The sequence below is a fragment of the Mauremys reevesii genome, linkage group 18 (genome assembly GCF_016161935.1).
Source record: "Mauremys reevesii isolate NIE-2019 linkage group 18, ASM1616193v1, whole genome shotgun sequence".
Taxonomy (NCBI): domain Eukaryota; kingdom Metazoa; phylum Chordata; order Testudines; family Geoemydidae; genus Mauremys; species Mauremys reevesii.
Genome location: NC_052640.1, coordinates 23,006,171 through 23,018,796, shown reverse-complemented (window position 1 = coordinate 23,018,796; position 12,626 = coordinate 23,006,171). Strand labels below are relative to the sequence as shown.

The following is a 12,626-nucleotide window of genomic DNA, read 5'->3' as shown; positions in this document are numbered from 1 at the left end:
CACTAGATTAAAGAGCCCTTTAGTACCTGGGATTTTCTCTCTGTGAAGGTACTTACCCACCTTGATCAAGTCACCTCTTGATCTTCTTTTGACAAGCTAAATGTACTACCTTTGCCATACGACGTGGAGCCAGGAGTGCTGACCCAGCCCCATGCAGGGTGCACGCATCACCCAGCTTGGCTCCTTCTATCAGGGTTCACGCAGATGCCATTCCAGGAGACCACAGAGGTTTCATCTAGGTTCTTCTCCTTCCCAGTGTCATTTCTCAGCACAGTCAGGCTCTTCTCCCCCCAGAGGAGGAGTTCTGAAAACCTGGGGACAGACCCTGTTAGAGAGACTGTGAGATCAGGACCAGACTGAATATGGATGGCAGACTATCTCACCTCATCTACTGTGGGGCTCCTACACCTTCCTCTGGTGCTGGCTGCCGTCAGAGAGAGGACACTGGACTAGATGGGCTCTGTGTCTGCTCCAGTTTGGCAAATCCCTGATATTATAATCCATTAAACACCATCAGTGTGCACTACCCGTGTGTGTGTGTGTGTGTGTGTGTGTGTGTGTGTGGTGACAGACCCAGACCAGTGGGGTCCAGGAGTCTGGTAGAGGGCAAATATACTGGTCACTGGGTGAGTAGTTTTCTGTTCCCTGAGTGACCAGAGCAGGGGCTGCACTAGAGTAATCCGGAACCTGCTAGAACCAATTAAGACAGGCAGGATAATTAAGACACCTGGAGCTAATTAAGAAACTGCTAGAATCAATTAGGACAGGCAGGCTAATCAGGGCACCTGAGTTTAAAAAGGAGCTCACTTCAGTTTGTGGCATGCATGTGAGGAGCTGGGAGCAAGAGGAGCTGAGAGTGAGAAGACATATTGTTGGAAGACTGAGGAGTACAAGTGTTATCAGGAACCAGGAGGAAGGTCCTGTGGTGAGGATAAAGAAGGTGTTTGGAGGAGGCCATGGGGAAGTAGCCCAGGGAGTTGTAGCTGTCGCGCAGCTGTTCCAGGAGGCACTCTAGACAGCTGCAATCCACAGGGCCCTGGGCTGGAACCCGGAGTAGAGGGCGGGCCTGGGTTCCCCCCAAACCTCCCAACTCCTGATTAAACACGAGGAATTGACCTGGACTGTGGTTTCTACCAGAGGGGAAGGTCTCTGGGCTGTTTCCTGACCCACAGGGTGAATCTGTGAGGTGAGCAAATCCACCAATAAGCGTTGGACCCACCAAGGTACAGGAGGAACTTTCTCACTATATATATATATATATATATATATATATATATGTATATATATATATATGTGTAGGTTCCTGTTCCCTCTTATACTTAAAGATTAGGGAGATCGTAGGGCTGGCTGAAAGTTGGTATTTAGTTTCAAGGTGAAATTGTTAATTTTTTTCTTTAACTATTCTTGGATTCTTTTAAAAAAATAATTGAATCAAAATGGAAAATGTTGTGCCAAATCAGAAATTCATTTGAATCAAAATGAAAAATGTGAGGTTTTCTCCCTCCTGAACGTTTTTCCCCAAGGAAAAAAGGAAGAAAAGAGTTGGGGGAGGAACCCCCCGCCCCAAAAAAAAGCCCAGAAAATGTTTCATATTGAATTAGAACAATTGGTCATTTTGTTTCAATGAAGAATTGGGACGAATTCAAACAATCTAAACATTTTTCACAGAAAACATTCAGATCATTTGTAAAGACACATTTTTTTTGTTGGAAAAAAAGGGCCCTTGGATGGAAAGATTTCAGCTGGGTCTAGTAGACAGGCAGGAGGGTCAGCCACCTGTTGGACAGACACACACATTTTTGGAGCCTCCCTACTACACACTCCTTCTTCCCAGGATACCACCAGTTAATGCTTACGTGGCTGTGCCTTAAATTCTGCCTGACCCTATCACCACATCCCCTTTCCCACTTTTCCTTCCCCTTCGTACCCTGCTTGGGGGGGGGGTGTTGCTTTCACTTGTCCTTTTTGAGCCCCTCCCCTGTTGTGAAATGACACGGGCCTGGCCAGTTGTGCAGTTGGATGAAAAGAAAACCCTTGAATTCTGAAAGCGTGTAACAAAGGCTGACTTGGTTCAGGATATGATTTTCGGGTTACGTTCCAGTACCATGTGGAGTAGCTGCTGTCAGCAGCTGAATGATATTGCATTGCACTGCTCTTTCCTTCCTTTTCTTCCCCTGTCTGGGACGGGTGTTCGCCCATCAAGTGCCAGGCTGGGAGCCAGCCTCTCTGCCTCCTCCCACTCTGCCTCTCCTGAGCCCTCCTCCCTCCTGGCTTTCAAACTCTCTGCTGAAGACAGCAAGTAAGAGAGCGTGTGGGAGGGAGGGGATAGCTTTTTAAAGGGACAACACCAATACAGCTAACCCTAAGTGTCCACAAGTCATGAATCGCATCCCCCCAAATCATGAGTGGTGTCAAAATAACCATTTCTTTTAAATTGGGGTTCTTTTCCTTGAGCCACTGTTTGCTGAGCCTTTAGGGAACACTTAGATCCGTCTTTTCCAGCATTGCTCTGCAGCTATGAAGACTAGAAACTTTTTTTTTTTAAATTAAAGTTGAGGTTCTTACCTGATCACATGCCTCTGGGAGCTGGGGCTTTATGGAAAACATCACGAGATTCATGATAAAATGGCAAGAGTTGGCAGCAGTATCTGGTGATGTCAGACTTCAAACTCCCCCTGGATCCTTCAGCTAGCTCTGTGAGTGAAGGAAGTTTAGGGCTGTGTGTGTGATATAGCCCCTGCACCCATTCTTGTGTCCCCTCCATGTGCGACACCCTGGGCTGCCTTTTCCCTGGAGGGGATGCCCTACTGGTCAGACGTGGAAGGGAACAGCAAATTCTCATTTCCCCTCCTTCATGTGCTGTGATGGGGCTGGGGGCACACAGCCCGCGGGCTCTAGTGACTCGGGTGTATTGTAAGATCATTCCACAGTGCATTGCATGTACAACTTCCCCACACACACACACACACACACACACACACACAACCCCGCACCCACCTCCTCCCGCATCATCTTCCTTGTAAACCCCCGCTCGGCCACACCAATCCCTGCAGATCCATTGCCCCTCCTGGAGCAGGGACACACGGGAGCAGCAGGGGCCCTGGCAAGTGGCTCCCTCCCACAGTCACCTTCCCTCCAGCCTGAGAGCACGAGCTGGGGCTGGTCCCACAGGGGGTGGGGCAGGAGGTAGCTCTCACTGCCTGTAACCATTTGTAGCCCCCCCTAGTCTGATGAGGTGCAGGTATCAGGCGTGGTGCAAAGGCGAGTCTTTCTTTCCATGGACTGCAATGGGCGTTCGGGGTCAGGCCCCTGGTCAGTAATGTGCTACAGGAGTCTAGTGTCTCTGAGAGCTGTTCCACCATCCCCTCGCCCCGCTGCTCACCCAGCCCTGAGCCATAGCACCCAGGCCACTACGGAGTGAGAGGACCATCGGCCTCGCTCTCAGCTGCTCCCATCCCATTTCAGAGCTGCCCTTTGCCCTCTGGCTTTACCTCCACACTCCCCGGTAGCCAGACTTCCTGTCGACTTCGCCAGTCACGTCCCCCACATCCAGGTCAGGATGGAAAGTTTATCAGCTGGTTTTATTTATTTGAGTAACGCTACAGGTGAAACCAATGACATAGTATTTATGGCGCCTCTTCCCGCTGTGGTTTACTGCTCCTTCTTCATCTTTCCAGGCTTTGAAATAAACATTGTCGGGGCCTGAAAACATATTGTCTTTCCTCAGGAGTGTTGCTGTTTGGGGGACGACAGAACCCCCTTGTCCTCCCCCAGACCGAGCCCGGCTGCTTCGCATGGCCCTGAGGCCTACACAGCTTCACTGATCTCACTCTGGTTTTCATCCGGCTCCTCGTTCCCGGCACAGCGCTGCAAGTGCCAGCACCTGAGTATCTCCACCAGGGCAACCGATGGCAGATGGTCTGCTCAGCGTGGAGGTGCGCCCCCACGACCCCCACTCTGCCGGAGGGCCAGGAGCCAGTTGGCATAGCCCAGAGAGGGGGCCGGGCCGGGTGTGCTGACTCCCCCCAGCATGGCTCCAATGCAGCCCTGTCCCCACTTCACCCCAGAGCCAGCGGGGGGAGGGCAGCAATGAATATTCCCAGAGGTGCAGTTGTCCCTGCAGACACAGGCTGCGCAAGTGGCCTGGCCTCTGCTCCCCTGGGTTAACTGAGTGCAGCCTGTTTGGTTCATGAGGAGCTCAGTGGCTTTGGCGCTCAGTCTCCATGCTCCATTTGCTAGGGTTGAAACCAACCACTGAGTTTCATACAGTTTCCAGCCCAGACCGTTCAGGGACCAGGTGCCCCTGAAACTCAGCCCAGCTGGGTCGCCCAGGGTGACCCACCTGCCCCCATTTTGGGGTCTTTAACAAAAGACAAAACCATGTAAGTTTCACCTAGTCCATCCCTTAAGTTTCACCTGGGCTCAACGAGTGCAGAGCTGATCACAAAGTCCTGTTTCAGCGCAGGTCCTACCAACACCTGTGCCGGGGGCGGGGGCTTTAAAAGTTCTTGGTAACCGAATAGCGTTTCTTTTGGTTTGGGGTTTAGAATGCAGGACTTTCTCTGCCAGCTGGTGAGAACTTCACAGCCAGCTGCATCTTTGAACTGAAACTACAGCAACTGATTGTGTGTCCTTTTTGGATGCTCTGTGTAGAAGCCAGTTGGGATAGATTTGAAAGAGTCCGGTTTTGGCAGCATTGATAAGATACCTTCACCTCCGCCATTCTTCTTGATTCCACACATGCAAGCGTGTCGTTAAAATGTATGCCGTGTTCTGAGTTCAGCCGCAGTTCAGCGGGGTCATAATAAACCCGGGAGTGTAAAGGCTGGCGGTGACTCCAGTTGGGAATACACAGCTAAGGCAGTGGTGAGGAGCTGTCAGTTCACAAAGCAATGCGGCTCAAGAGTGGCGGGGGTGGGAAGGGAAAGTCATGACCTATGGTCAGTTATGGTTATGTCAAACGTAAATTGTAAATTCCAGGTTGCTGACAGGCCCCAAGAACTGTCTTGACTGTGTCTTGTCTGAATCCAGGATGTAAAGATTTCATTAAGGAGCCAAGATACGCAGGAACTATTAATATTGACGCAGCAGAATATTTGCTTTTTCCTTTGTTTTGTTTCTTACCTGGCAGGGATGTGGCAAGCCATGTTCCTTGCTCTTGTCCACCCAGGGCCCAAGCGGCAGCCACCTCTCTTGATTAAGCAGGTATTAGAAACACTGAATTGCCCAAGCCAATTGGGTGAGCTGTGGGTCATCTGCTCCCCCTTGATTTTTACTGGCATCCTGCTGCCTGGGGCAGCCTCCTGCCCTGGCTTAGAAGAATGATTGTTCTTTGAACACCTGATGGCAAAGAACGGTGCATCAGTTTACAGCAGGCTGACTTGCATGTAAACAGTCTAGGGGCTGAATTTTTCCATGTGCAGCTTGGTTACATGCAGGAGAACTTCCTCTTGTTTGGTTACAATATGTATTGTCCTGAAGTACTAGGAATTGGGAGGAGACGTGTAAATATTACATCAACTGATCATTCTTTCTGTAATAATTAATGCTACCCACAGGGTGCTGTCCTGAAAGCCCCAGCGCTGAAATCTTCTAATTCTTATTGTGCAGGGATGGCATTGGACAGTGGCAGTGCAAGCTTCCCTAAACTGTCTCATCTGCAGCTGGAGATCCCATCTTTGCTTCCACTGGCTGCTTGGTCTGTCTGCCGACAGTCAGCCACGCCACTGATCATTGCCTACTGCCCTATGGCTTTTGGTAACACGTCCATTATCCTTGTGCATATTACCCATTAACATCCGCCCTGCCCCCTGGTGAGAGATGCTGAACAGACACAGAAGAAGGGCCACGGTCTCCACAAGGTAGATGATTAATGTAAGAAAAATGTCAACAGGTGCTTAGTTGCTGTCCTGCTGTGTGGAGTGGCTCATGACCAGGAGCGCCTGCCTGAGGGCAGTGTCCAAACCGGCACAGACACCCCACACGGTGTGGTCGAGGACTCGATTTCACCAAGCCAGTGACAAATGGGAATTCCTGGATCACTGTAACAGTCTTACCACGGAGCCTCAGGCAGTCCCCTTAGGCCATGTCTTTACTACCACTTTTGTCTGCAAAACATATGCCGCACACCCCTGAGCAAAAACGCACCCTTGAGCGTCATAAGTTTCACCAGCATAAGTGGCAGTGTGCACAGCGCTGTGTCCGTAGCAGAGCTTCTCCTGCTGACATAGCCACCGCCCCTTGTTGCGGGTGGCTCAGTTCTACCGAGGGGAGAGTTCTCCTGTCAGCATAGAGCAGCTGCACGAGAGATCTCACAGCGGTGCAGCTGCATCAGTACAGCTGTGCCACTGGAAGCTCTCTAGTGTAGACATGGCCTTGGACTCTCCAGTTTATCCTGCCACTCAGACAAACTGGGCTTAGTGATAAATGGGCACCTGCACCAAAAATCACGCCTCATTCAGGCTGCTTCAAGTCTCAAGAGACCAGCCGCTTACCCCCAGACCAGTCGCTACCCTGGATCTTACACCAAAGGCAACACCGGGAGCCAGTCCTGTAATAAATTGTCTAGAGGTTCATTAACTAGGAAAACGGAATAAGAGAATTATTTTCAGGTTAATGCAAGCAAACTTACACATACCAATGAGTTACCCTCTAAATGCTCTAGCCTCTGTTTGCCAGAAGCTGGGAATGAGCGACAAGAGATGGATCACCTGTACTGTTCATTCCCTCTGGGGCACCTGGCACTCGCCGCTGTCAGAAGACAGGATACTGGGCTAGATGAACCTTTGGTCTCACCCAGTAGGGCCATTCTTATGTTCTTAAATCCGAAGAGTGACAGAATTGTAGTGACCGGTCAATGCTAAATGTCTTTCAGGACAGACCCAGCAGGCAGCCCCCAGGGATCTCTGGCTTCAGTTTAGAGTCTCTGACCATTCAGAGTTCAAACAGCCAAAAAGACACAGTTTCTTCTAGTCAGGGATTTTTATCCCTTCCCCCAGAGTTCACGATGATGGGACAAGTTCATGTGCATGTCTCCTCTTCATGGGTGGGGGTGGGGAATAATGCAATCAACAAAGTCTTTTGTCCTCTGATGTTACCCAATGGTTTGGCTGGTGTCTGTTGGCCTTCTTTTGTTGGGGAGGAGATAACACTTGCTGTGGCAAACTGGTATTTCACACCGGCTAATGCGTCACTCCTGACTGGGAGGTTTGCAGTTCCAGAGCAAACACTTAACACTTAAATCTCTTATATCTATAGCCCATTATATATATTTAAGTGAGATTCATGCATGCAGCATTTCATAGAGTCTAAATGCTAGAGACTAATACCTATTCTGAGCAAAACTAACATCCAGGTGCAGGGCCGGCTTTAGGAAGTGCGGGGCCCAATTCGAACAGTTTAGACAGGGCCCCAGCAGGGATGACTATATATTTAAAAAAAAAAAAAAAAAAAAACCATGTAAAAAACGCATGGGGCTTGTACTCACCGGGCGGTGCTCCGAGTCTTCGGCGGCACTTCAGTGGCGGGTCCTTCACTCGCTCCAGGTCTTCGGTGGCACTGAAGGACCTGCTGCCAAAGTGCCGCTGAAGACCCAGAGCAAGCGAAGGACCCACCGCCAAAATGTCGCCGAAGACCCAGAGCGCCGCCAGGTGAATAAAAATTAAAAAGGCGCCTCTAGCCAGGGAAGGGATTCTCACTGGGCACGGGGCCCTCTTAGGCGTGGGGCCCAATTCGGGGGAATTGGCCTAAAGCCGGCCTTGTCCAGGTGACCTGGTCTGGTCTCCAGCTACGAGGCTGTCAGTCCTTAGCTCATGCCTGCAGCCTGGGCAAGAGCTGGCATCTGGCCTATCAGCATCAGTTACATTTTCTATTGTCACTGAATTGCCCCCAACCATCCCTCCACCTGCACCTCGTCCCGGTGCCCCAGCCAGCCTGCTACACCACTGCCACCTCAAGGGCTGACCCAAAGCCCCTTGAAACGGGCGGGAAAGCTCATAACTTCAAGGGGACCTGGCGTCCTCTTGCACCGTGTTCACCCCCCCCCCCCAGGACTATGTGCCTGGAAGACAGCTCTGCAGAACAAGAAGGTTAAACGGAAGCATTTGCCTGGAATGAGGAGTTGATGCTGATGGCACCTTAGCAATATTAGGCCATCACTGGTGCTCATGTCTGGGCCGTGGTCCTGCCTCTCCTTTTCCTGCCCCATCCCCTCACTGCTTGTGTCCTGCTTCATTCGGGGAGTCTCTTTGGGTCTGTCAGGGCCAGGGGACTGTGCTGGCCACACTGCTGCCCTCAGACATGCCAGCTGGGTAGGGAAGAAGGGGTGCCAGCTAAGCCTCCAGAGTGGGAACACCGGGTGGTGCGGTATGGCAGGTTGGCCAGCAGAGCTTGGAGCTAGGAGCAATTGGAATGAGAGTGCACAGCCCGCCTGCTGGGATCATGCTCCATATTGCTGAGGGGTTTGGTGGCTACCGCATTAGTGTGTGTTATTGTTTGGACCTGCTTTTCCCTTCTCCTGCCGGCTGTTTTCCTTCCTGTTCTACCTGTTAAACGAGCCGTCGCCAGGCTGCAGTCTCCCGGCCTCGGTCTCTAAGTGCTTGTGGCAGCTCTTGCGTGAAAGCAGATGGAAATGTGTCTGCGTCGCGCTGGAGCCAGACTTCAGACAAGTGTTTTCTTGAGTCTCGTTTGAACATTGATTGTTTCCTGTGACACACAAGCGACTGGGAACAGAATTCTCTCCACCTAAGCCCCTGCAGCTTTAATGGGAGGTGACGGTGTCCTGAGAGCTGTGTGTAATCCCAGAGCCATCTCCTCCCATTCTGCTAGCTGCTATTTCTCCCATCCAGAGCTTTAGGTGAGCGGGGTGGAAGCTCCCTCTGAATGGCGGGTAGAGGGGCAGCCATCTCCAGGCTGGGAATGGGCTTCCCAGTAGTTCCTACTGCCCCTCCTACAGCAGCTCCTCTGTGGCTGGTTCCCTGTGCTGCCCACCCACCTTGGTGGCTGGTGCCCTGTCCCATCCCCACCCCACTCTGGCGGCTGATGCATATACTCCTGGCTCAGGTGTCTCCATCAGGACCTGTGGTGGCTGGAAGGCTGGACTGCGCTGGGCCCAGGAGTCATAGAATCATAGAATCTCAGGGTTGGAAGGGACCTCAGCAGATCATCTAGTCCAACCCCCTGCTCAAAGCAGGACCAAACCCAACTAAATCATCGCAGCCAGGGCTTTGTCAAGCCTGACCTTAAAAATCTCTAAGGAAGGAGATTCCACAACCTCCCTAGGGAACTGATTCCAGTGCTTCACCACCCTCCTAGTGAAAAAGATTTTCCTAATATCCAACCTAGACCTCTCCCACTGCAATGTGAGACCATTACTCCTTGTTCTGTCATCTGGTAACACTGAACAGTCTAGATCTATCTTCTTTGGAACCCCCTTTCAGGTAGTTGAAAGCAGCTATCAAATCCCCCCTCATTCTTCTCTTCTGCAGACTAAACAATCCCAGTTCCCGCAGCCTCTCCTCATAAGTCATGTGCTCCGGCCCCCTAATCATTTTTGTTGCCCTCTGCTGGACTCTTTCCAATTTTTCCACATCCTTCTTGTAGTGCGGGGCCCAAAACTGGACACAGTACTCCAGATGAGGCCTCACCAATGTCGAATAGAGGGGAATGATCACGTCCCTCGATCTGCTGGCAATGCCCCTACTTATACAGCCCAAAATGCCGTTAGCCTTCTTGGCAACAAGGGCACACTGTTGACTCATATCCAGCTTCTCATCCACTGTAACCCCTAGGTCCTTTTCTGCAGAACTGCTGCCCAGCCACTCGGTCCCTAGTCTGTAGCACTGCCTGGGATTCTTCTGTCCTAAGTGCAGGACTCTGCACTTGTCCTTGTTGAACTTCATCAGGTTTCTTTTGGCCTCATCCTCTAATTTGTCTAGGTCCCTCTGTATCCTGTCCCTACCCTCCAGCGTATCTACCACTCCTCCTAGTTTAGTGGCATCCGCAAACTTGAGTCCAACCTGTGCCTTGGTAGCTGGCCTGATGTTATGTGCCACCGTGGCTGCCCCTTCCCCTCCAGTCCTGTTCTGACCTCTGTGAGCTACTGAGGGGGTGAAAAACAAGAGGGGGAAAGAAACCTAGATCTACCCCTCCCCAGTGTTTCCATTGCAAGGGCGCTAGCCCACTCCATGGCCCAGTTCCACCACCCCGGGCTCTAGGTGCATATGAATCTCTACAAACCACCAATCCACCCAGAGCCCATATCGGCCTCTTTCTCACCAAGCTCCCCTTTCAACCCACCTCCCTAACAGAGCTTGGGAGCAGCGGCCTCCCGTTGTGGCCCGAAGGCCAGTGGATGACTCTTGGCAAGTCTCTTCATCTCGCTGGGCCTCAGTTCCCCATCTGTTAAATGGGAAACTTCCTTCCTTTCGCCCACCCTCTGCTTCACCATTTCGACTGTAAGTCCTGTGGGGTAGGGTCTGTCTCCCTGTTTGTTTGAACAGTGCTGAGCACTGGGGGGGCTCTGGTCTCGAGTGGAGCATCTGAGCACTAGTGTAACACACACATTAACGGTTGTAGTCCTTCAGACAAGGTGACTTCCCAGGAGAAAGGCCCCTCATTGCTCTGTTTCTCTGATCTGTTGCCCAGCAGTGAGACACCGAGCTGCCTGTCGTGCCCAACGGAGGAGAGATGCTTGGAAAAGCCGAGCGGAACCACAGCTCAGGAAGCCTCCAGCACCAATTGCTGTGTGAAAGGAAAAGACAGCAGACAGTACGCCCACCACAGATCCCGCAGGTAAGGTCCCAGCTGGGAGCAGTGGCTAAAGCAGTGGGGTGAGGTTTTGTGTGTGGGGTGGGGGGTGTACATAGCCATCTTCCTAACTCCCCTCCAGGATCCCCGCAGTCTCCATTGAATCTCCTGTGTCTCCACTGAGTCTCCTGTGAGAGTCTACGACAGTCGAGTCGCTCCATTAACTCATCCAGCAGAGCTCCCTGCTCTCCCCCACTCCGGTAACCTGTCGTTCCTATCCCACTCTGATAGCGATGGCTTCACAGCTGCTTCTGAGGCACAGACCCTTATTAGCTCAGTTCCACTAATGCACACAGGCCCGCCGCCCCCAGGAGCTTCAGTCTTCCCCTTGTGGCAGTAGTGTTTCTGCAGTGCCACCCACACTTGCTACGCTGCAGCAGCCACGGGCCCTCTTTTCCAAAATGGCTGCCTGCAGCGGGCACTTGAGTGAACGTGCATCCAAGCAGTGGATGGTCTCCATTTCAAGCTGGTTTTAGAACAGGGTGGCCACACCCATGGGTCTGGCCTTGAGCCCTCCCTGCCTCCCACCCACACAGGGCCAGGCTGACGTCCCCCACATGGGTCTGGCCCCAGCCCCCCCATCATGTCCCCCACATACAGGGCTGCTCAAGGCCACCCTTGCCCGCCCATGCACAGGGCCACCTGATGCCCCCCTCTCCCTGCTGCATGCAGGGCAGGTCAGCCGGCCTGAGAAACTCTCCCTAGCCCTCCCTCCAGCACAGGGCTGGCATAGCCACTTGTTCCCCCCCACACACCGCATGTTCCTCCATGCCCCACTAGGAGTCCCACCCCACTTTTTTGGCTAAACTGTGGATGTGTCCAGTTAGCTCTTGCCAGCTGACGCTCAGTTGGTAAAATCAAACAGGACACATGCTCAGTTTTGCCCAAAAAGACGGGACGGCCGGGTCAAAATGAGACATAAGGTCACCTTAGCTTAGAAGGGGTTTGAAGGCAGGCCACCTGCCAGCATCCCAGTACTCTGCTGTGGATGATGGAGGTGCTAGCCGTGGAGACTCACCATAAGAGATTCCCTTGTGCCCATGCCTAGATCACAGACCAACAGCACAGGGCTTGTTAGGGCAGAGGTTCTTTATCAATTCTTCCTTAACGTGGGGTGGCTTGAAAGGGGAAAAATGAATCAGAAGTTTATAAATGATGTGAACAGCCTTTCCAAGCCCTGCCTGTTAAATCATCGCTGGGATTAAAGCTGATCCGTTTGGTTAAAGGAGAGAGAGAGAGAGATTTCATATCTTCAGATTTCAAGGTAACCAGCGCAATAATCTGAAGTGTATTTTTAATTAGACTTTGATGACAATCAGAGAGAAACAATTCAAGTCAGATGAACTCAGGGAGAAAGTTTCTACCTCAAAGACAAAAGAAGTTATCTGCAGAAACCAGGAAGGGCTCTACAAGAATCTGCATGGGGCTGAGGGGAGGAGGTTAAAGTTTCATTCTCCTGTCGTCCCCTAGGCCATGGAGGTGCCAGAACTGAAAAACCGGATAAGCTGTCAGGAGGCAGTGGAAAGGGCTGAAAACCAAATAGCCGTATTTTCAGAGGTGCTGAGCAGTCACAGCTCCTACTGGAATAAATTAGGTCATGAATATACATGGCAGATCATGGAAGCAGATTGGATGAGTGTTTAATTATTAAAACCCTGGACTGGGGGCTTAGGGGATCTGGGATCAATTCCCAACTCTGCTACAGACTCGTTGGGTGACCTTGGGCAAGTCATTTAATCTTTCTGGGCCTTAGTCCCTAATCAGTAAAATGGGAATAGAAATACTTCTCTCTCTCCTATCTATTTAGGCTGTAAGTTCCT

The 12,626-nt window shown here is 51.6% G+C and overlaps 1 protein-coding gene across 8 annotated transcripts in view; it reads left to right on the top strand.

The window, feature by feature from the left end:
• SRRM4 (serine/arginine repetitive matrix 4) overlaps positions 1–12,626 on the top strand; it is a 194,911-nt gene that overhangs the window by 143,215 nt on the left and 39,070 nt on the right. For 5 of the 8 annotated variants that reach the window (XM_039505393.1, XM_039505391.1, XM_039505396.1 and 2 more), the window contains one exon: positions 10,645–10,791. In XM_039505393.1, the coding sequence (XP_039361327.1) occupies positions 10,645–10,791 (147 nt within the window). Of the gene's footprint in view, positions 1–5,610; positions 5,862–10,644; positions 10,792–12,626 lie in introns of those variants that run through there. The other 3 variants (XM_039505395.1, XM_039505394.1, XM_039505392.1) reach the window with 3 other exon arrangements.